At 36.6% G+C, this 24207-nt stretch overlaps 1 protein-coding gene across 4 annotated transcripts in view; it reads right to left on the bottom strand.

Moving 5' to 3' along the window:
- Positions 1-10560: 10560 nt before the first annotated feature.
- HACE1 (HECT domain and ankyrin repeat containing E3 ubiquitin protein ligase 1) overlaps positions 10561-24207 on the bottom strand; it is a 93947-nt gene continuing 80300 nt past the window's right edge. For 3 of the 4 annotated variants that reach the window (XM_036871898.1, XM_036871901.1, XM_036871900.1), the window contains 4 exons: positions 19699-19797; positions 19350-19420; positions 12500-12613; positions 10561-11941 (listed from right to left, as the gene is read on the bottom strand). In XM_036871898.1, the coding sequence (XP_036727793.1) occupies positions 11839-11941; positions 12500-12613; positions 19350-19420; positions 19699-19797 (387 nt within the window). In that variant the 3' untranslated portion in view covers positions 10561-11838. The remainder of the gene's footprint in view (positions 11942-12499; positions 12614-19349; positions 19421-19698; positions 19798-24207) is intronic. The other variant, XM_036871897.1, reaches the window with a different exon arrangement.

Genomic DNA, 24207 nt, shown 5'->3' with positions numbered 1-24207 from the left:
GCCCTGGGCTTCCCGCGCGGCTTCCGGGAGCTTTGGGCCCCGCGCTCGCACGCAGACGCACTAGGCTCCCGAGCGGCTCCTCGCAGGGCGCCTGCGCGTCCAGAGCTGGAGGAGGCCGAGCGGCTCGTGGAGGGGCAGGGCCGGAGCTGCTGCTGCGGCGGGCGGTGGACCAGTGGGTGTCGCGCTTCTCAGAACTAATCTTCTACTTGGTCACTGTCTTCCACCACGTGGCCACCGCCTCACCGCCTCCCTGGTGCTGCCCGCACTGTCTGCCCGCGGGCCAGGCTGTTTCAGACTCAGTGAGTGGTCCTTTGTTCTGCTCAGTGGCCCTCAGGTGCACCCCCAGCTTTCGGTATTTCAGACCCACAGAGGAGGGGTTGAGTTTCTTCTGCTGTGGGCCGAGATGGGTGTGTGAAGGCCGACTACTGTGTGTCAGCTGCTGCGGGGGCAGCGAAACCAGAAGTGCCCGGCGTTTCCTGTTAGAGCTCGTCTCGCTGCTCCATCTATGCTGTGTGAGTAAAAGCTTGGCTCCGTGCAGCACTTGACAGTGTTGTGTTTTCCTTGGTGACTGATACCAAGATGCAGTGGGCAGAAGTGTTTGGACTTCTCTTCCCGGTGGCTGGCACTGTGATGATCTTTGCTGTGCTCCGTGTAGATGGCGTTCTCCCCTGGCATTCATTCCTGGTACACAGTGCTCTGCTCAACACACTGCTGATGGATGCCTGGGTTCCTTTGGAGCCATGAAAATGGTCTAAATTCGGTCATCATGATGGTCAGACAGCTCGACACATATACTAATAGATGGACATGGTAATGATGCTCTTTTGTTGACAAAAATTCACTACAAATTCACTAAAATTAAAACTGTATAACCAAGGCTTTCTGTAGCCTAGGTCCGTGTGCGGATTATACTGTCAAGGGTCTTAGACTCCTAAGAAAGTAGATACGAGCCCATCAAGCGAGGCTTCTCATCTCCTCCTCTCAGGCAGCCTCCACATTCAACGAGATCAAGGAGCCTAAATATAAAAGGAAGCTGTGATAAAAGCGATGGTATGAGACTTTCCTCTTACTCATACTCGTGTCACTCTGTTTTGCCCATCCACCAGAGATAGGTTGGATGTCAGCTTAATGTCATCTCAGCCTTTTTTTTTTTTTTTACCTACGGCTCACGCAGGCTGGGAATGTAATGTCAGGCATTAGGCTTAAATTTCACTTAAATGAGATATTCCACTCATTTTTTTAAAAGATGATTTAAATCTTATCATACTGCTATTTCATTCTCCTTGACAGTATTGTTTCTTCTGTTAAATTCCTGGGTCCATTCAGAAAGGGGGAAGTGTGAGACACCTGCCTGTATCCCCAAATACTTTCCATTGTTCAGCCAGAAGATGAGTCCTTCCTACTCCAGTTCTAACGGTGGTCAGTGTTATGAATGTGGAGCAGAGTGGTACCTCACACATCCATCACCTCCTTCCCAGTACATTGGGCACAGATATAGTTGCTATTAAAAGCAAAGTACCCTTCCCCCCCTCACATATGCCTAGGGTCACTTTTGTTTGGCATTTACACTCCTTCATGTTATTACAAAACCATACCCCGGAGTATTGCTAACTCCGTTTTCTCTTCACTACATTCGATGTAATTTTCACATCAAGATGTTTCTATAGACTGGACAGAGTTAGAGTTCAGCTTCTTCTAGCCAAAGTGCTAAAATTTGACTAGACAGCAGCAATTGCTCTTTAATCTAAGCAAACTCATCTGTCAAAGGCAATCAACTCGGGGAAGTTATTCCTGGAGGATCCTAATAATCCTGATGAATCACACTGCCCTATGTGAAACTCAGCTGCTGAACTCTTGACATAGCATGTCACGAGTGCTTAGAGGAATAAGTACATACAGCCGAACTCTGTGTTGACACACAAACTCTAGCCTCTTGTGCATGGGTTAATGATCACTGCTTTTGGTCTGGTGGAGGAGTACCCTTCTCTGTGTGGTGATGTCAATTCATGTTTAATGATATTCCATCCACTAGGCTTCATGTCATACAACCCACTATCCTCACAAGCACCTACCAACAGTGTGCTCCATTCCTCAAGATGTAAATAAACCTTTGCCTTGTTGTTTTTGTTTTTGTTTTTTTAAATTAATTAATTTATTTATTTTTGGCTGTGTTGGGTCTTTGTTTCTTTGCGAGGGCTTTCTCTAGTTGCGGCGAGTGGGTGCCACTCTTCATCGCGGTGCGTGGGCCTCTCACTGTCGCGGCCTCTCTTGTTGCGGAGCACAGGCTCCAGATGCGCAGGCTCAGTAGTTGTGGCTCACGGGCCCAGTTGCTCCGCGGCATGTGGGATCTTCCCAGACCAGGGCTCAAACCCGTGTCCCCTGCATTGGCAGGCAGATTGTTAACCACTGCGCCACCAGGGAAGCCCCCTGCCTTGTTGTTTTTAATGACCTCCTATCCTTTAAACAAGGGTTCCCAACCTCTTAATAATGCCCGTACCAATTTAGGGCTTTACTGTTACCAAGATCTTTAAGTACTTTATCTTGTTTAGTTATCACAACAACACTGAGAGGTCAATAGAGATGGTAGCATCATTTACATCATTAGTAACTCACAGGACTGAGACTCAAACCTAGATCTGATGACTTCAAGTTTTGAGGTCTTCCCAATGCTGGAAATCTTGTTACTGGAGCTTTTGTGCTAGTGTGAGTCGAGGGTGGCTGGGTTAGGGAGGGATAGCAGTGGTGAGGTCCTGCTCCTGAGGAGGGCAGCACTGTCAGGGTCCCTCTGCTCCCTACAGAGAACTCTTTCACACTTGAGATAAGGAAACAGCAGATGTGGAGGCAGCACTAAATGTGTGGGGTCTGGTAGAGGGCAGTGCTGAAAATTCTCCAATTCTCCCTAAGTGATGGGACAAGTGTTCTTTGAGAGTGACCTCCACTTATTAACAGTTGGAGGAGAGCTTTAAGAAAAATATTGACACGTAGTCAGTGCAATCAAAGGGCAATGAAAAACTAGATTGGCTAGAAGGTATATGAAAGAATGATAATAATGGGAATAGTAAGAGCTAGGGAGTTCCCTGGTGGCCTAGTGATTAGGATTCTGGGCTTTCACTGCTGTGGGCCTGGGTTCAGTCCCTGGTCGGTGAACTGAGATCCTGCAAGACATGTGGCATGGCCAAAAAAAAAAAAAAAACTAATGTATAATGTATCGAGCACTTAATGTTTTCTACTATTCTAAATGCTTTATGTATATTTATTAAATTGTCATCATAACCCTATGAAATAGCTACTGTTCTTCTGAGGAGAAAACTGAAGCAACAAGAGGTTCATTAACTTACCTGTGACCACACAGCTAGTAAATGTTAAAATTAAGATTCCAGCCTAGACAAACTGATTCTCCAACTTGTGCTCTGATTATTGTGTGGCAATAATGATGAATTTGGGAAGACTTCTGAATTCTGAGAAATTTCATTAATTTTTCTGACTAAAAACAATAATGAGTATTTCCACGTCAGGCCATAGTTCAGCCTAGATAGTCAGTCTAACTGATCCTCTCACTGAAAAACACCTAAAGTTGATGCATAAAATTAAAAGGAAAAAACTTTTAAAAACATGCTAACAAGCTGGCAAGAAAGTAAGGAGGGGCTTCCCTGGTGGCTCAGTGGTTAAGAATCCACCTGCCAATGCAGGGGACACAGGTTCAAGCCCTGGTCCCGGAAGATCCCACATGCTGTGGAGCAACTAAGCCCATGCGCCACAACTACTGGGTCTGCACTCTAGAGCCCGCGAGCCACAACTACTGAAGCCCGCGTGCCTAGAGCCCGTGCTCTGCAACAAGAGAAGCCACCGCAATGAGGAGCCCATGCGCCGCAACGAAGAGTAGCCCCCGCTCGCCACAACTAGAGAAAGCCCGCGCGCGGCAACGAAGACCCAACTCAGCCAAAAATAAATTAACTTTTTTAAATTTAAAAAAGAAAAGGAAGGAATACTGAGGTGCCTACAATTACAAGAAAATGTGGGCCTAGAGAGGCAAGCTGAACGGTGAAGTCTGACAATATTCACCGATCCTGAGGACCTGGCTCTCTGATTTCATAGGGTCGTGGGGATGGAGACAAGTCAAAGTGCAGGGCCTGACCAAGGTGGGGAGTGGGAGACCTCAGTGACCCGCAGATCCACTGCCTCCTACGTCAGAGATAATAAGAAAGACTAATTTCTGAATCCCTAGTGCTAGGAGAGGAGGAAAAAAGTCTCTCCTAAGAATTCATAACCACAAAACAGACCTTCATTTGGGTTTCTTGCCCAAATGCACATCACTGGAGTGGTACCAAAGAAACGTCAGGATAGGAATAGGGTTTAGAACGGTTCTGGGTTGGTGGTGCACCCAGATGCCTGGCAGAATCAAAAGCAGCCCCACTCTAAAGCAGCCAACCTTAGAGTCAGATGCCACGACATCCAAGTGTCCCTTGAAAGGGAGAGTAGCTGTCTGCAGAGACACCTGTGACTCAGTGGCTCTCAACTAGAGGCAGTTTTGTCTCCCAGGGGACAGTTGGCAATGTGTGCGGGCATTTTTGATTGTCATGACTCGGGGGCAGATACTACTGACGTCTAGTGGGTAGAGGCCAGGGATGCTGCTGAACATCCTACGGTGCCCAAGACAGCCCCTATAACAAAGACGTATCCAGGTAAAAATGTCAACAGTACCAAGGTTGAGAAACCCTGCTCTACCTGGATATATACTCCATATGTAGCCTGAGAAGAAAAAAACAGTATGACTACTATCTCTCTTCGGCAAGAAACAAAGATGGTTATTAATGCAGCTAGATACTTCGCTGACTATTTAGCATTCATTCGTGTCACACTGTTGGCTTTTATGAAGCTTAGTGGTCACCGAAAATCCTCAGGGTAGTTTCCCCCTCATTAATTACTCTCAAGCCACATGTTCCCTATATTTTTCAACTTTTTTTTGGAATCAAGATATAAAACTTTACATTTAGCTGTTTAAGTTTCATCTTGTGTTTTAATTCTTATTTTTCCAATCCAGAGATATCTTTTTAAAAATTGAGATGTAATTGACATATAACATTATATGTTTCAGATGTAAAACATATTGATTCAATATTTGTATATATTGCAAAATGATCACCACAGTAAGTCTAGTTAACATCTGTCACCATAGTTACAAATATTTTTCTTGAGTTAACTTTTAAGATCAATTCTTTTAGCAACTTTAAAATAAGCAGTACAATATTATGAACTATAGTCACCATGATGTACTTTACATCCCCATGACTTATTTACTTTAGAAGTTTATACCTTTTGACCCTCTTCACCCATTTTGCCCACCCTCCACCCTCCTGCCTCTTGCAACCACCAATCTGAGAACTTGTTTTTTTGTTTTTCAAGACTCCACATATAATTGAGATCATACGGTGTGTTCATCTTTCTGACTTACTTCACTTAGCATAATGCCCTCAAGGTCCATCCATATTGTCACAAATGGCAAGACCTCATTTGCTTTTTTTGTTTTTTTGTTTTTAATTTATTTATTTATTTTATTTTTGCCTGTGTTGGGTCTTCGTTTCTGTGCGAGGGCTTTCTCTAGTTGTGGCAAGCGGGGGCCACTCTTCAGCGCGGTGCGCGGGCCTCTCACTGTCGCAGCCTCTCTTGTTGCGGAGCACAGGCTCCAGATGCGCAGGCTCAGTAATTGTGGCTCACAGGCCCAGTTGCTCCGCGGCATGTGGGATCTTCCCAGACCAGGGCTCGAACCCGTGTCCCCTGCATTAGCAGGCAGATTCTCAACCACTGCGCCACCAGGGAAGCCCACCTCATTTGTTTTTATGGCTGAAGAATATTCCACTGTATATATGTACCACATTTTCCTTATCCATTTATCCATCTATGGACACTTAGATTGCTTCCATATCTTGGCTACTGTAAATAATGCTGCAATGAACATGGGGGTACAGATTTCTTTTCGAGTGTTTTCATTTTCTTCAGATAAATATCCAGAAGTGGAATTGCTGGATCATATGGTGGTTCTATTTCTAATTTTCTGAGGAACCTTCATACTATTTTAGAATTTGACTGAGAACATTAATTTTACTTGAATACTGTATAGACATCACTTCAAGCACTCTTCCCCACTTTTTCAATAAGCTTATCAAAAAGAATCAGATATTGCCACTCTTCTCAGAAAAATGTAGAGCCATGTGGACACAACAGCCTCCAAATCATGAAAGCCGCCAGATCAGAATTCTCAAGGAATAACCAGAACATAGAACTGAGCAAGCTAGTAATACACTAATTAAAAATTTTAGAACAACTCAATGACTAGCACACATTAGTTTTTTTTCTAAGTTTATCATGTTTAAGCTTTTCAGTTAGTTGCTCAATCAACAGGCTAATCAATTTATTTGTCTCCAAATCTAGAGGGCAATTTAATAATTCAATTAGGCCAGATGCTTAAAGCTGCCTTGGACACTCAGTCTATATTAAACCCTTCTTCCCCTGCACCAATACTTTTCTGTAGCTGTTTTTTACACTTAATCATATGCTACACAGCACAGTTTTAAAACCTGGTCAAGTAGGCCTTCCATCTGCCCAACTAAATTTTATTTCCTTTGAGGGGAGGGCCTGGGCACAGTCCCTAAACCAGTATTTAATACATAGAAGGCATTAAAGGGAATTTGTTGAATTGATTTGAAAAGTTTTCTACACTAACTGTATAACCAGCACCCACCTAGGACTACTTCTCCTCCATTTCACTCAGCTAGACTCGATGCACTCATACAAGTATACCATTATAGTCATTATATTCTCAGTTTATGGTTTTAATGGTTTTGCAACATTAGAGGCACAATGTCTTTCCAAGCACCAAGTATGCTTGAAATTGAACATTTTTATAAAGATAATAAAAGTTAATGACTACCCATGATCTACAATCTGACATCTGTTCTTTTTCATCCTGAGATGGTAAAATACCCACCCTAGCTTATTGTGGCATAGTGGGAGAAAAGAAATATAGTCCAATTAATCACTCTTAACTATCAGCTTATTAAGTTATAGTTTCCCAACAGGTTTGTCTTACATGTAGTAGGCTGCAGGTGTTTTTCTAAAAGTGTTTTTATAAATGCGGTTATGTCATAAAGAGACAGCATGGAGTAAAAGAAAACCTAGTGGACTAAAAATCAGAAAATCTAGGTTCTAAATTCTAGCTTGGTTAAGTAGTCATGAAACGTTAAGGAAGTCATCACCTCTCCGGTCTCAAATTTTCTCATCTTTAAAATGAAAGGACTGATTTTAAATTAATTTGTGCCAATTTGCACCGGACAAATAGACAAGTAACCATAATCCAAGACCTAAGAATTTCACAAAGGACATTCTAACAGAAATCTTGTCCACATTAAAATATCTTAAACCAAACTATAAATTGGGATTTCTGTTACTATTCTTAACCTTAAGTTTGTTGCCTAACAACTGTGAAATACGTTAGGAAGCGGGGGAACATGTTTCACACAAAAAAACAACTGTGACTATAGATATACATAGATATGCCTAAATTGTGGTGAAAATAACCAAAATTTTAATATTAGCTAAATGCCCACTCATAAAGACAGCTATTACACTTTCTCCAGTTGACAAAAAGGTTGCACTCCAAAAGACTGCAAGTCCATTTTGGGGAAACTTTATAAATGGAGGCTAAGTTTTTAGTTTAACCCATAAGCACGTAAGTGACCCTTGACGTAGCTGAACTATATAACATAACATTAAATGCTTGAGTTCTGGGTCCTGCGACTAGGGCTTGTATCACATAGAAGATGAATTTCCTTCCCTATTCTTGGGAAGAAGACTGGAAGTAAGCAATTATTAAAACTAATCTACCTTTGTCACAGCTTTCTACCTCCTTCTAACCCTTTTACATTCTGGGAGGGTACATAGCCCTAATCATGCTGTTGGAACAATCCTATCAGTCCTGCTTAAGGGTTCTCTGTTCCAACAGCCCCTTCCTGAGCCTTCAAACAGTAATTCCACAACTATGGAGCAATTGATGAACATTTCAACAAATAACCCAGAAAATGTTACTACTCTGAGACTATAACTAGTGTTGAAAGAGGCCACCTTTTATAAAAGCAAAAAATATTAGAAATCTAAGTGTTAAAAATTTTAGAGATATGATCAAGTAAATTATGAAACATCTGTATAACAGAATATCATGCCATCATTTTTTAAAAAGTTTACAAATAAGCTGAAATAACATAGGAAATGTTTAATATATAATGCTGAATAAAGAAGATACTAAATGCTATGTTCTTTATGAACACAACTATTGAAAAAATGCATTGAGAAAGATTAGAAGGAAATACAATTGTTGGGTAGTATAATTTATTGCTTTTTTCAAGTCAGTACATGAATCCATGATTTCCAGATTTTCCCATGTTAAATAAGTACCACTTTTTGTTATTTTAAAAAAAGGAAAATTGGGGGAAGTGTAAATTCAGATAAATAATTAATAGAATTTGAGAGAGCTATGAACAGTGCTAATTATCAGGCAATATGGAAACAAGAGTTTTGTGGGCAAAGGAGCATTCCTTTCTTTGACTATGTTACCAAGAGTTTAATTAGGATACTCATTTTAATCATATTATAAGTTTTGTGATTATGAAAATATTACTTATCACTATTGCTATGGCATTTTATAGATTCAATAAAACCTATTACTGAGTCTTCTCTTGATTTAGGATTCTGGACATTTTATATATATCATATAGAAAATAACACAGGGTTGTGATTTAGACAAACAGGAAAAAAAGGTTATACAGTGAAAAAGTCTTAATCCCATCTTACGTTTTCCCAGATATCACAAGTCTCTGGGCCACAAACTTTTCTTGCATATAACCCTATGCATACTGTATTTACACACTAATAACACTTCTATACACCTTATTTCACTTAATGTACCTTAGAAACATTTACGAATCAGTATGTATACATCCACTGCATTCTTTGTAAATACTGATTTTCTATTGTATTTATGTAACACAATTAGCAACCCCTTACCGATATTTAAATTATTTCTATTTTTCTCTATAACAAACAAGTCTTTAGTGAACATTCTTGTACAAATATGTACAGGAATAAGTATCTCCATAGATAAATTCTTAGAAGTAAAATTGTTGATTCAAAGACTATGGTGTACATTTTAAAAATCTGATATTGCCAAATCGCCTTCCAAAGAATTTGTATCACTTTACACTCCAGGGGAACATTTCTAATCAACACAGATTTTTTTTTTTAAAGCAAACTCCGATGCTGTCAACGGCCAGGAAAATAAATTAGTGAAGCAGGCTGGGGTAAGAAAATGGCAAACTGGAGAGCATGTTCAGTCATTGCAAGAAGCAGCTTCTACTCAATTCCAGCCTACTAATAATGCCTTCTAGGAATCTCTGCCCAATGTTAAACTGTCTGATTTCTCGAAAGCCAAAAATCTGGACTTCTGCATGAAATCTCCAGATTTTTAAAATGTTGACAACTCATGAAAAATTTAGAATTGGTGTAACAAACAAAACACACGTGTGAGTGGGACTCATCTGTTGAACCTCCAACGTGTGACCTATGTTTAAAGCTATCATTCCCCCACCAAAGCCAACAAAGACGTCACCACAACCGGCTGCGTTTAGCATCCTGTTGTAAAACTAGGATTTCATTAGATTACATTACATTTTGTTTTTGGATGAATTAGAAGATGGGTTTTATTAACTACGTGGTCACTATCCCCACAAACTATTTAAATAACTTAATCTACTCTTGCCCAGGTGTTTTCATTAATCAGTTTCCTACAATATGCTCCCTTGCCTTCTAGTTTCATTCCTGTAAAGTACTGTACTTCTGTTTTCTTCCTTATATGAAACTACCACATGTGGTAAGAGTTATTTTCCTATTAGTGTAATCTTCTTTTACCCAAAGGAGAAGAAAATCTCTAATCATTTTTTTATATTTGCATTCAACATATCCATCTACTTACAGAAGAAATTGTGGGAATAGAATAAATTAAAAAGACTTGCTGCCTCTAGTTTAAATAGGATTTTTAATCCATATAAAATCTTTCTATATTAGCTAAATTCTTATAGTTTAGAAACTAAAGATAATATAAAAGAATAAACCCTAAAATTGCTAGCTCTATATAAAAAAATATTCATATTCATGGATATAAAACCATGAGATTTTTAATGTTTTATTATCTCCTCTCCATAAATACTTGCAAAAGGACCAATCTGACAAAGCCAATGTATGATTATAAACAGAAATAAATGTTTGTAAATACTAAAATTATAAGCAATGTAATATTAAATAAATCAGTTACCTATCTGAAGTTAGAAGGCAATGACCTCTTGTACAATTAAATTTCAAAAACCAACATTTTAAAAATTATCAGCTTCATTTGGTGTAAATAATGCATCTGAATCCTAATTTTAGGGCTAATAGTAATTTTAAAAGATTTCTTAGTTTTTAATGTAATCTGTTGAGAGATGTTTTCTTAATATTAAAAAAAAACACACACAATAACAAGAGGACCAAAAAACATGTATTAAAGAAGTTTTATGACTTAGCAAAGCTTTCAACGTATATGCCTATATACATGTATATACAATACATATTTGCCTATATTGACATATACATTGTCTACATTTGTCAGTGACAAATACAGTGGCTGCTCATATGAGAAAATATGCATATAAGAGTCATTTTACCAATAATGATGCCACTGGATAATCTATTTTTAGTTTCCAAAGGCAAGGTCCTAAACATTACAAATTCCCCTATTAGTATTTTTAAATGTCTGAGTGTTCCTACTTCCCCTAAAAGGTATGCTGTAACTACTCAACTGTGTCTTTTCAAAGACACCCTAAAATTAAAAAACCCACTGCTTTGTATTACGTATACATCACTTGAACTCAACATTCTAATAATAAAAAGCAAATTTAAGGAAAAATTACAAACTTAAATTGTAAGCTGCACATCAGATTACGTTTTCAAATGTATCATTAGAGCTCACAGATAAAACAATAGTAACAAAAAGAAACCCAGTAAAATATCGTATTTTAATTTTATCTAAAATATAAATTAAAATAAGGCATAAGAAAAACTTTGAGACAATATATGTATGTGAAAAACTGACCACTGAAAGATGCAAATAATTCATACAATATAGCATAAGCTTTAATATATAAATTAGATGTCATTTCATCAGCTGTTTATTAGTCACATCAGTCTAAACTTTACATATTAAAATATTGAAAGGCTAGAAAACATCACTGCAATATAGATTCAATATGGGAAAATACATATTTGTGGCTTTATATACAATGTAAATTAGTCCATTCTATACAATAGTTTTCCAAAATATAAACGGCACTTTACATGCAATAGGACATACCAGGCTGGATGTCCTAATATAATTTACTATATAGAAAAATAAAAGAGACAACACCTTTTTAACAGAACAGTTACATAGCAGACATGGAATGTAGAATAAGATTCTGCCTTAACACACTCTTGGATAAGATTAAAGAAATATGAAAAAGGACAGTTTCTACTATTTTCAATTAGCATTTTTAAAATGAAGACTACTGTGATTTATATTTTCTAATTGTATCACAAACTGAGAAAACATAAAAGGGAAAAGAGAGGGGGAAGAAAGGAAACCTGATCCTTTATGAATTTTAAACATCAGCCCTGCCTATGGGCTGCATTTAGGCTGCTTTTCTGTTGACGGTTTCCTAAATTACTTCTGCGACTCTGCATTGCGCATCAGCAGTCAGATGAATTTTCCAGACTTCATTATGCCATTGTGTAACCATAGCTGCCACAATGTAGTGCCACAAGAAGCCTGTCCTTGAGTATTTCTTTACTTGGGTATTCAGGTAACTTGAGCATGTTGATGCTTTAAAAGAAAAATATACCACTATTAACTAAGAAATCTCTGAAATTTTTTATTGTTTTGTCTAGCAGTGAAAACACTACTCAAAATTAATGTAAAACCACTCTCTTAAATTTGCATTCAAATTGGAAAACCCTGAAGTAGTATTTAAAAAGGAAAAAAAAAAACAAAACCCTGCTGCATTGCAGTTTCCTTTAGCATGCAAATGTAGTAGAAGAAAATAAGTTCCCTTCAGCCTAAAAAAAATAAGCAATAGGGCAATTTAGTTTGAAATGATGGTGTAACTCAGTGATACTTATGACAGTGTAACTTTAGTGATACTTGAACTATATATATTCAATTAGAGTAGAGGTAGGTAATTTTCCTCAAACATTTTCCCTACCAAAAAAGGGGAAGGCAAGAAACTATGTAGCTATTTATTTATCAGTGATTACAAAATGTTGAATAGAGATCACTGTTGAGATTTTCCTCTCAATGCAGCAATACAGTAGTTAGACCTTCGATCATTCAAAATTAATCAGAACAATTTGCAATGCATTTAAATAAACCAATTTAACATACCATGTGCTTGAAGTCGGTAGAAGATTTGGAGTATATGGCACGGCAGCAATTGTAAAGTTTTGCAATCCACTTCCACCCATGATATTAGCAAATCCACCATGTGGGACCCTGGAACTAAGAGTTCATATCTTAGTAAGTTGTAATCATGCAAGGAAAATCTTGGTAACAGGTATATTTCAAATTAGCAAAATGACTAGTATCTAGTAGATGTTCATTAAATATTTGCTGAATAAATAAATGGCTTACTTGATTAATTCAAGCAACAGAGGCTCTTACATGTTATCCAAATGATCTCCCTGTCTGTGAAAAATATCTAGAGTCAAAGGGTTTTTGTTTTGTATTGTTTTACATGGTGGGAAAACTAGAAAACTATTTACACTTCTCTTTCCAGAGATTTACATCGGTTGTATTTTTTTTAAATGTCCCCTAACATAGTGAGACCACAGGAAGGTGAACAAACTCAGAAGTCTCACAGTTCCTAATTTCCACACTTAAAACTACAAAACTGCAGTCATCAAAACAGTGTGGCACTGGCATAAAGACAGATACATAGACCAATGGAACAGAGAACCTCAAAATAAACCCTTAAATATATGGCCAAATGATTTTTGACAAGAGTGCTAAGAACCTCCAATGGAAAAAGGACAGTCTTTTCAACAAATTGTGTTGAGAAAACTGGATATCCACTACAAAAAAATGAAGTTGGACCCTTACCTAACACCATATACAAAAAGTTAACTCAAAATGAATCAAAGACCTAAATGAAGAGCTAAAGCTATAAAATTCTTAGAAGAAAATACAGGGGAAAAACTTCATGACACTGGATTTGGTAATGATTTCTTGGATATGACACCAAAGGCACAGGCAACAAAAGAAAAATAAATTAGACATCATCAAAATTAAAAACGTGTGCCAAAGGACACCATGAACTGAGTGAAAATGTGAGCCACAGGAGAAAATATTTTTAAATCATAAATATGACAAGGAATTAATATCAAGAAAATATATAGAACTCCTACAACTTAACAACAAAAAATAGGGACAATTTTTAAAAGTTAAAAAATAGGGACAGGACTCAAATAGACATTTCTCCTAAGAAGATACACAAATGGCTTATAAGCATTCGAAAAGATGCTCAATCAACACCACTTGTCATTAGGGAAATGCAAATCAAAACGTCATTGAGATAACCACCTCATAGGCATTAAGATAACTATTAAAAAAAAAAAAAGATCACTAGAAAATAACAAGTATTGGAAAAGACATGCAGAAATTGAAACCCTTATGCAATTGCTGGTGGAAATGTAAAATTGTACAGCCACTGTAGAAAACATTATTGCAGTTTCTCAAAAAATTAACCATAGAATTACAGTAAATATCCAAAAGAATAGAAAGTAGAGACTCAAACAGATATCTGTACATCCATGTTCATAGCAGCATTACTCACAATAGCCAAATAGTGGACTCAACACAAACAACTGTCCATGGATGAAAGGATAAGCAAACTGTGGTAAACACATACAATGGAATACTATTCAGCCTTTAAAAGGAAGGGAATTCTGACATACGCTACAATATGGATGAATCTCGAGGACATTATGCTAGGTGAAATAAGCCAGTCACAAAAAGACAAATAATGTATGATTCCACTTACGTAAGGGACCTAAAGTAATCAAATTCATAGAGGGACTTCCCTGGTGGCGCAGTGGTTAAGAATCCACCTGCCAATGCAGGGGACCCAGGTTCGAGCCCTGGTCTGGGAGGATCCCACATGCCACAAAGCAACTAAGCTTGTGCACCACAACTACTGAGACTACTGAGCCTGCACTCTAGAGCCCACAAGCCACAACTACTGGGCCCACATGCCACAACTACTGAAGCCCGTGCGCCTAAAACCTGTGTGCCTAGAGCCCGTGCTCCACAGCAAGAGAAGCCACCACAGTGAGAAGCACGCGCACCACAACGAAGAGTAGCCCCCACTCAACGCAACTAGAGAAAGCCCACGAGCAGCAACGAAGACCCAACACAGCCAAAAATAAATAAATAAAAATAAATAAATCTATTAAAAAAATTATAAAATTCATAGAGACAGAAAGTAGAACGGTGGTTGCCAGAAGCTGGGGGTAGGGGAAATGGAAAGTTAGTGTTTAATAGGTACAATTTCAACTGAGAAAGATAAAAAGCTCAGGAGATGAATGGTGGTGATGGCTGCACAAATATGTGACTGTACACAGAACTGTACACTTAAAAATGATTAAAATGTTTAATGTTAAGTATGTTTTACCACACACACTAAAAAAAACTGTCGAATAATGCACCAGGATTTTCTGTCTGAAATCACAGATGATATGTTTACAATCACAGGGAAAAAAAACAATCCAATATAAATAGATCTCTTCCCAGCATTTTTCTTTTCTAGCTGGGAAGTAGTTTGGTTGCTATTAAACACTTTATTGATGAAATGCCTAAGCTCACTTTAGAAATCCAAGTCAATGTTAAAAGGATGCCTGCATCTTGCTAACAAAACACTAACACATGAGCAATTCCTACTTAGGGAAAAAGAATATCTAAAGACCTGAATATGTCTGTAAACTGAAACATTACTTTCTGCATATTTACCTTTGCCTAAAAAATTAACAAAGGTGACCAAAAATGAAAAGGAATAAAAGGCAAGCTGTTTACAATTTCCTACAGAGGCAGACTTTAAAAACAAGTATTCCACTTCACCAGGACAAGGTGAGAAGATGAGCCTTGACACTGATTCTTACACAAATTATAGCACAGTATTTCAATAACAGAATGACCTAATGTCTTTCATATAAATAAATTTTGAAAAATAAGCTTAAAAAATCAGATGATCCCCCAATTTTCATATCTAAATTGAAATTATTCTGTAAACTGATATTCACAAACAATCTCTGAAACCTTACTCCTCCTTCCTCTAAACTACAATGACTGGGCCCCATACTTGAATAACCAGTGGATCTTAGCTAAGATTATGGCTCAGCAAGCTTAAGCGTGTATGAGAAAAATAAATGGTCTTTGGTTGAGTATTATGACACCTGACTTATACAATGTAAAATTACAGTTAATAAAAATGAAATATTTCTATTTTATACACAAAGAAATCATCAAGTCTGACTTTCATTATTCTTAAGAGATAATGAAACAAGAGTAAGACATTTAAGACAGCCTTGTAGATAAACAAAATATTGTCACCACCATAAAAATAGTTTAAAGTTACTGTTGATACAGATTCTTGCTTCTACAAGTGGAACACATTTGACTCTTTAGTAAGATTGTTCGAAATTATACTATGGACACAGAGAAAGACATTTTACAATCTAAATATAAATGATAGAATTTTCCAAAAAGTGGAAAAAAAAAACACACACACTCTAGGTCTAGAATGGCAAATGCTATACCTATTGATAACTGGGTCTAGTGTAAAAGGAAAGTTAAGGTTTAAAAGAACTTAAGACTTAGTTTGAATTCAAAACAAGGACTCCATGTAGACTAAGTGCTGAAAAGTGGATTCTTCAACCTGAAGATAAAGCTTAGCTCCGTGTAGTTTCCCCTCAGCTTCCTTGGCTTCTACTCTTTTTTTTTTTAACCTCTTTATAATTGCTTTACAATGATGTGTTAGTTTCTGCTTTATAACAAAGTGAATCAGCTATACATATACATATATCCCCATATCTCCTCCCTCTTGGCTTCTACTCTTTACCCACATCCTTCATCTCAGTTTAAATGGACTCGCAGCTACACTTCTCAACCAATTAAACAGCAAACAGAGCAGTTCTTTTCAGCATTGCTAACTATGACTGTACTATTGACACAGGAGACGTACTGTGTATTACTAATCGAAGTGTTTTTTATTCTACAAGAGCAGCAATCTAACAGACATTTTTAGTACTAAAGAACTTGAATAATTGTTTCCTACATCTTAAAGATTCATACCAACCGAATCATGAAGGAAAATATAATAATTTAGTAAATGGTGTTTAAATATAAACTGCTTAGAAAAATAATCAAAGAGCCCTGCCTTATAACATAAACCAAAATAAAGTCCAGATGGCTTAAAAATTGGTATGTAAAAACAGAAACTACAAAAAAGTTACAGAAAAAAAGGTAGATAAACATATATATACAAAATCTTGGGAGTAGGGAAGAATTTATTTAAAAAAACATAAGGAAAGTACTGATAATCAACTTGCAACCTAATTTAGCACTTTCATTATATAATTTTTATAAATTAAATTTATAATCTAAATTACAGGGAAATCTGTATGTTTAAGTTAATATAATTAAAAGGCAAATGATAAACTGGAAAAGATATTTGCAGAGTTAATATCCCTATATATAAAGAACATTTAAAACCAAATTTTTGAAAATGATGGTAGAATAATGTGTAAAAAATAAAGAAAGGAAATCCACACCACACGAAGTATACATATATGAAACTATGAAAATAAAAATGATTACATCCTGTATTGATAGAATAAAAGAAATAGGCTGAGGTGAATACTGATATCTTTCTGAAGGTTAAACGAACAATGTCTCAAGGTTATAAAAATTTATATACTTTTGTACCTAAAAATTTCCCTTCTAAGAATTTATCCTATATTTTTATCCTATATATCCTATATATTACATTTATCTTATAATTTATAAATAATCAAACTGGGCTGCAAGTGTATAAAGCACAAGAATTCCTTATTTGTTCAGCATTATTCATAAACAGGAAAATTTAGCAATAAAGGACAATATCAATTAAGGGAGGTCCACAGACTGAAGAATAGACAGCCATTTAAAAAACTAGATCTATAAATGAAACAATTTTTAATGATACATTGCTAAATTCAAAAGTTATAAAATAGGAACAATGTTTTTTAGAAATAAAAATTTATATATGAGAAAAATTCTGGAAGAATAACCAAAATGTTAAGTGATTATATTCAGAGACTGATATTAAAGGTGATTTTTTAAAAATTTGAATTGTCTAACCTTCCTACATAGAAAAAATAATTTTTGTTTAACACTTTTTATTAAATTACTCAAATCTCTAGGTATTTCCTGGCACTAAGTAGCCAAAAAAAACTGACAAGATTTTCTTTCATATCTTTAGTCTATATCTGTGAATAATTCATGTTTTATTTATTCTTTGAAATTAGGTATACAGTATATATTATATAGGTATATAGTGTATATTTTTCTAATTATATACCTAAAAAACTAAGAAAATAGAGCAAAATATTAATAGTGTTATCTCTAAATAGTGTAATTACTTAATGGGATTTTCATTTTCTTCTATCTATAGTCTCCATTTTCAAAATTTTCTATAATGGTTATGAACTACTTTAAAAATAAAACAGTTGACTTTAAATTACATATATATAAGAGATATATATTCACACTATGTTTTTAAAACAGGTAGGAAAAAATACATCAGTTTATTTACAGTGCTTATTGCTGGCAGGTGATGGTTTTTCTATTTCTTCTAATTTTCTGTGTTCCAACTTTCTTAGAAGAACTATGTACATTTATAATGGAATGACTGAACTATATTTTCATAAATAGAAGGACACAGATGAAATTCTAAGTTATCAAGAATGAAAATCAGGAATTCCCTGGTGGCGCAGTGGTTAAGAATCCGCCTGCCATTGCAGGGGACATGGGTTCGAGCCCTGGTCCGGGAAGATCCCACATGCCACAGAGCAACTAGGCCCGTGCACCACATCTACTGAGCCTGCGCTCTAGAGCCCGTGAGCCGCAACTACTGAGCCTGCATGCCTAGAGCCTGTGGTCTGCAACAAGAGAAGCCACCGCAATGAGAAGCCCGCGCACCGCAACAAAGAGTAGCTCCTGCTCACCGCAACTAGAGAAAGCCCATGCGCAGCAATGAAGACCCAATGCAGCCAAAAATAAATAAATAAAAAATAAATTAATTAATTAAAAAAAAAAAGAATGAAAATCAAACCTTTTCTTTTACATCTTTCAGAACTGTAAGTTAAAAGAGGTTTAGGGCTTCCCTGGTGGCGCAGTGGTTGAGAATCTGCCTGCCAATGCAGGGGACACGGGTTCGAGCCCTGGTCTGGGCAGACCCCACATGCTGTGGAGCAACTAGGCCCGTGAGCCACAACTACTGAGCCTGCGCGTCTGGAGCCTGTGCTCCGCAACAAGAGAGGCCGCGATAGTGAGAGGCCCGCACACCGCGATGAAGAGTGGCCCCCGCTTGCCACAACTAGAGAAAGCCCTCGCACAGAAACGAAGATCCAACACAGCCAAAAATAAATAAATAAATAAACTTAAATTAAAAAACAAAAAAACAAACAAACAAACAAAAAAGAGGTTTAAATCATCTAGTTTTCTAATGTCTATGATATTTAATTGGTTCCAAAAGTAGACTTTTCAAAGTGTGGTATCACAAATTATTTTTCAGGTCACAAATCTTAAGACTTTAAAGTTTGATAAGAATTGGAGAAAAACTGCTGTGTATGGGTATTATTATGTATTGTGTGCATGTGTGTGTATGTTGTCCCAGCAACAAATGTTGGCTACTATCATTGACTTACCTGCAGAATGAAAAGACTACCAAATTATAAAACATAATATACATGCTGATAGTCCTGATTGGAACAGTTTATCTTTTATACCTTAAATAAACATACATTGAACACTACTATATGTTTTAACTTTAAGGCCTAAATAAACCTTTAATATCTAAAAAAATGGAAAAGGAGGTGAGAAATTGATAATTCAGAGTAATAATTCATTTTGAGTTATGTCTAAGCCATTAGAAATGGAGTCTATTAAATTCTTTCCACATTATCATAAAAACACTTCTTACCTGCCAGTAACAAACTGCAACAGAAGAACTCTCTCCTCTGCAGTAATATCTTCCACAACTTCCCAGAACCACTAAAAACAACAATAAAAAACTTAGCTCATATTTCAGACCAACTGCAGGCTTCTTAGTACCAGAGAAATATGCAATATTCATAAAGCATATTTTATTCCATGAAACTCATTTATCAAAAAAGATTTCATACAAAGCATTCATATGCAATTCCCATGAGAAGATTTAGGGAAAAACTAAACTTTGTTAATTAATGTAGGTTTTCATCCAATAGTGCTGAAAAGCTTACAAGATTAAATAGCAAAACTTAACCTCATTCTAAGCTCTAGAGAGACTTTACCTGAATAACTGGATCTTCTCTTTCATAGCCACTTGTGTATTCAGTATTTTTTATCCAATCATTCACATCAATTTCTGGCATGCCAGAAAGCAGTAGCTCCTTTGGGGAAGAAGAAAAATATTTCATTAATCTTCTCTGGAAAAAAAAAGTGATTACATTTAAATAGTAAATTTGACTTAATTAGAAACTAATCCCATGTAAAACTGATTTATTTTTGTAACAGTGTCTGCAAGTCATCAATAACAAGTACTACCTGAGAGAGAACCCTTGATACTAATAATCTCAAATATTGTGAGACATGGAGATATCTCTACACTGATACAATTTAATTAAAACATGAGATAACAGTTTACCTTTATATAGAAACACATATGCCACAACAGTTTATATGTGCAATAATTTTGTGAACATTATTATCTTTGGTTTATATATATTTTATGAATTTGTTAAATTCTATAAAAATACTGTACTCAGTATGAAAGTGAAAACAAAGACCTAAATAAATCTGGGTTAAGCAATGGAAAAGATCAAGAAACCCTAATCACTAGAAAAAAAAGGAGTTATTATAATAAAAATAGTTATTATTTTTAAAAAAACCAAAACAGATTTAGGCCTTGAAGGACTCTATTCTGGAATAATTCCAATCCAACTTTGAAGTCAAATTTCTCCAAGGTGAAAAAAAAAATGCAATTTTCCTACTAATGACTTTTGGTATCCTTCTTTTTTCCAGGAAGATCATCAAACAAACAAAATATCAATCCAATAACTAAGAATGAAATTAATAATGGCAAAAGTATTTACCATCATGTTCCCGAAAAGAAAAGAGAACATGAAAAAGGCTTGCCCAAATCTCTGAATCGGCCCGTATTTCACAGTTGGATGTGTTTACACAGTAAAGTGAGGTAATAACTAGCCTAAGCTTAACACCGACAAGCCAGAACAGCAGACTTTGTTATTGCTGTTAGATGAGATAGATACCATGTGGTTCAAAATCACTTCTCCTACAGCAACTCCTCATAATATATACCTGACTAGTATAGAGTATGCTCTGAAAAATACTAATGAAGGTCAATCTAAGGTTGTGTCTCAGAACTCTTGGGTGTTTCTGGGATCTATTTAAGGAGTCTGCAAGGTTCTCCCTTTTCCAACTTATCTGAGGCTGGATTTTCTCCATATAGTTCAACCAAGCAACATATCACAACAGATTATAAGCAGAAACAGATATGAGAACCCAGTTTCTCCTATTAAGCCAGACGTTAAAGAAACTTGCGAAGATGTAAAACAATGCCACTTTTCCCACGATTTCTGTTTTATTCTGGAAAATGCAGTTTTAATTTCTTAAATGTTTTATTTATGTTAATATGTAATGAATTGTTATTTTTATGTGAATTAATAAAATACTTTACATTTCTGTTTGAATTTCAAATACAGTTAAGTATCAATTACTATAAACCACATAAACAAACTCTTTTCTTGTAAGGGGTCCTAAGACCAAAAAGTTTGAGAACTGCCTGTCTAGGGTGTGTTTTAGTCCTCCTTGCCATAGTATTATAAAATACTTTAACTAGATGAAGGCATTCTGGTAGGGTGCATTTTATCACCCCCAAATACATTCTCCATCTTCCTTTGCACATTCTGTGCCCCAAGAGGCTGATCCCTGCAGACTGGCTCTCTTGCCTGTTGGTTTCAGGTTGGGTTCCATCACTGGGAAACAGGCAGGAGTCTGCAGGTAAGAGTATTTTCTGCTCCCTCCCTGCTTCTTCAGTACATCTTTGCAGTAGCTATGTCTCCTCAACTAGAGCTGCCACCTGGTGGCCCCTGGTGGTTCAGGCTCTCACTGGGCTCCTCACAGTAATTCCTCCACTTGTCTTCAATTCTAGTGGTGATAAAGGCTTTCCACTGTTGCTATTCTCTGGATGCCTCAACCATATCTTGTTTATTCTTAACCTGCCCATGCCTCTTTAAGTTCCTTCATTAAAGTTTCTTTATTTGAACTATCTGGGGAAATTCTGTTCCCTGGCAGTACCCTGACACAGATCTGCCAAAAGGAATATGGATGATTGTTACATGTTTCTTACAACCCATGAGTTTAATCCTCTTCCCTTCTAGGCTGAAGATAAGCTTTTAATAATATTAAGTATGCTTTCATTGTTAATAATTGTGAATAAAAATGAGACGATATTCTCTCAAGAAATTTGAAGCATTTCATGAATATCATATGTTATGACTTTGTGAAGAGGACAAAAGATCTTTATTATCCCATTTAACACCTGGGCAAAAAAAGTTATTAAACTGACTGAAAACAGATGAAATGGGAAGTCCACAATACCAAGTACATATGCATATAACAAAAAGATTTTAAATCCCAATCAATTTATTTATTTATTTATTTAATATATATATATTTTAAAGTTATATATTTATTTATTTTTGGCTGTGTTGGGTCTTTGTTGCTACGTGCGAGCTTTTCTCTAGTTGCGGCGAGCAGGGGCTATTCTTCACTGCAGTGTGCGGGCTTCTCATTGTGGTGGCTTCTCTTGCTGTGGAACATGGGCTCTGGGCGCGCGGGCTTCAGTAGTTGTGGCGCGCGGGCTTAGCTGCTCCGCGGCATGTGGGATTTTCCCAGACCAGGGCTCGAACCCGTGTCCCCTGTATTGGCAGGCAGACTCTTAACTACTGTGCCACCAGGGAAGCCCCTATTTATTTTAAGATTTTTTTGATGTGGACCATTTTTAAAGTCTTTATTCAATTTGTTACAATACTGCCTCTGTTTATGTTTTGTTTTTTTGGCCCCGAGGCATGTGGGATCTTAGCTGCACCCCCTGCATTGGAAGGCAAAATCTTAACCACTGGACCACCAGGGAAGTGACAAAATAACTGAATTGGTCTGTTGGAATTAGGTACAACATATATAACCCATCAACTAATAGTCAGAAACTGAGTCATGCAGGTGTTCACAGCTCTTAGCTTACCTAGAATTTACATGACTCAGTGTTTTAATATCCTGGTACCACCATGGATAAACTCATAAGCAGCAGAGTATGGCAGGACAGTCCCCCAGACATTTGAGGAACCCCTCAACTGTAATAATGTTATAGACATAGTAATCACAAAATGTTGTCACCATTTCTGAACCTGATGATCATCTCTTGACTTGAGACTGCGTTCTGTCCACAAATGGATGAATACAAATCCAGTTAAGGACACTGATGCTACTGGATACCTTCTTTTCACTAAAACTCTAGAATCTAACCAGTATCCTTTAACTCTGATGAACATCTAGCTTAGATGTTTGCACCAACTTTTTAAAAAAGTTTTCTATCCCAGTGTAGCAGAGCCCTTTCCTACGAAAGACACAAAGTCACACCAAAGGTTCTAAAACCAAGTCCTACTTATAGTTCACGCCGCTGAGAGGCAATACTGACGAAGAGAGACTGGGCTGTGGTCAGAGACCATGGGTTCACAGTCTGGCTGTAACACATACTCTGTGAACATGAGCAAGTCCCATACCTTCTTTGGCCTAGTTTTCCTCATCTGCAAAATGGGAATAATAAGTTACCTCAGGGGTCTGACGTGAAGGTTTTAAATGTTAATACACATTAAGTACCTGGCAAATACTAAGTGTTTAATAATAATAATTATCATCACTGCATAAATAAGCGTCATGCCAACAACACTGCTCTTCCAAAACAATCCCACCATCTGAATCAGCTCAACTTAGTAAAGCCAGAGTAGAAGACAGACTAGGAATCCTGACCTAACTTCTAATGTAAGAACCACAATTAAAAACTTACCAGTAGCAAACCTAAATGTAAAAGACAAAGGAATAGAGTTTTCAGAAGAAAATACAGGAAAACACTTTTGTGACCTTGGAATAAGAAACAATTTCTTAAACAGGACACAAAAAGCTCCATTCATTTAAAAAAAAAAAAAAGGGAAGAGAAAAAACAAGTGATAAACTGAACTGCGTTAAAACTAAAAACTTTTATTAGTTAAAAGACACCAGAGTAGAAGATCTTCATAATACATATATCTAACAAAGACTCCTATAAAGAATATATAAAGATTCCTACAAATCGGTGTACAAAAAAAAAAAAAACAGAAAACACAACAGAAAAATGGACAAATTACTTGAATAAACACTTCAAAAACAGAGTATACAAATGGCCAATAAACATACACACTCAATCCCACACTTAATACCAGGGAAATACAAATTGAAATCACCAGGAAATACCACTACTATTCCACCAGAATGGTAAAAATAAAAAAGACAAAAATATCAAATGCTGTTCAGGATGCAGAATACCCAGAATTCTCGTAACCTGTTGGTGGGAGTGTAAACTGACATACTACTTTGGAAAACTACTTGCTAGTATCTACCCTAATGGAATAAATGCACCCCCTAAATCCCAGCAATTCCACTCCAAGATATATAATCTACAGAATAGCCTGAAACTGAAAACTACCCACCAAATGTTCATCAAGACTAGAAAAGACAAAAAAAAA

The sequence above is a fragment of the Balaenoptera musculus genome, chromosome 12 (genome assembly GCF_009873245.2).
Source record: "Balaenoptera musculus isolate JJ_BM4_2016_0621 chromosome 12, mBalMus1.pri.v3, whole genome shotgun sequence".
Classification (NCBI taxonomy): Eukaryota; Metazoa; Chordata; class Mammalia; order Artiodactyla; family Balaenopteridae; genus Balaenoptera; species Balaenoptera musculus.
The sequence above is the reverse complement of the archived record's forward strand: the minus strand, read 5'-3'. Positions and strand labels throughout refer to the sequence as shown.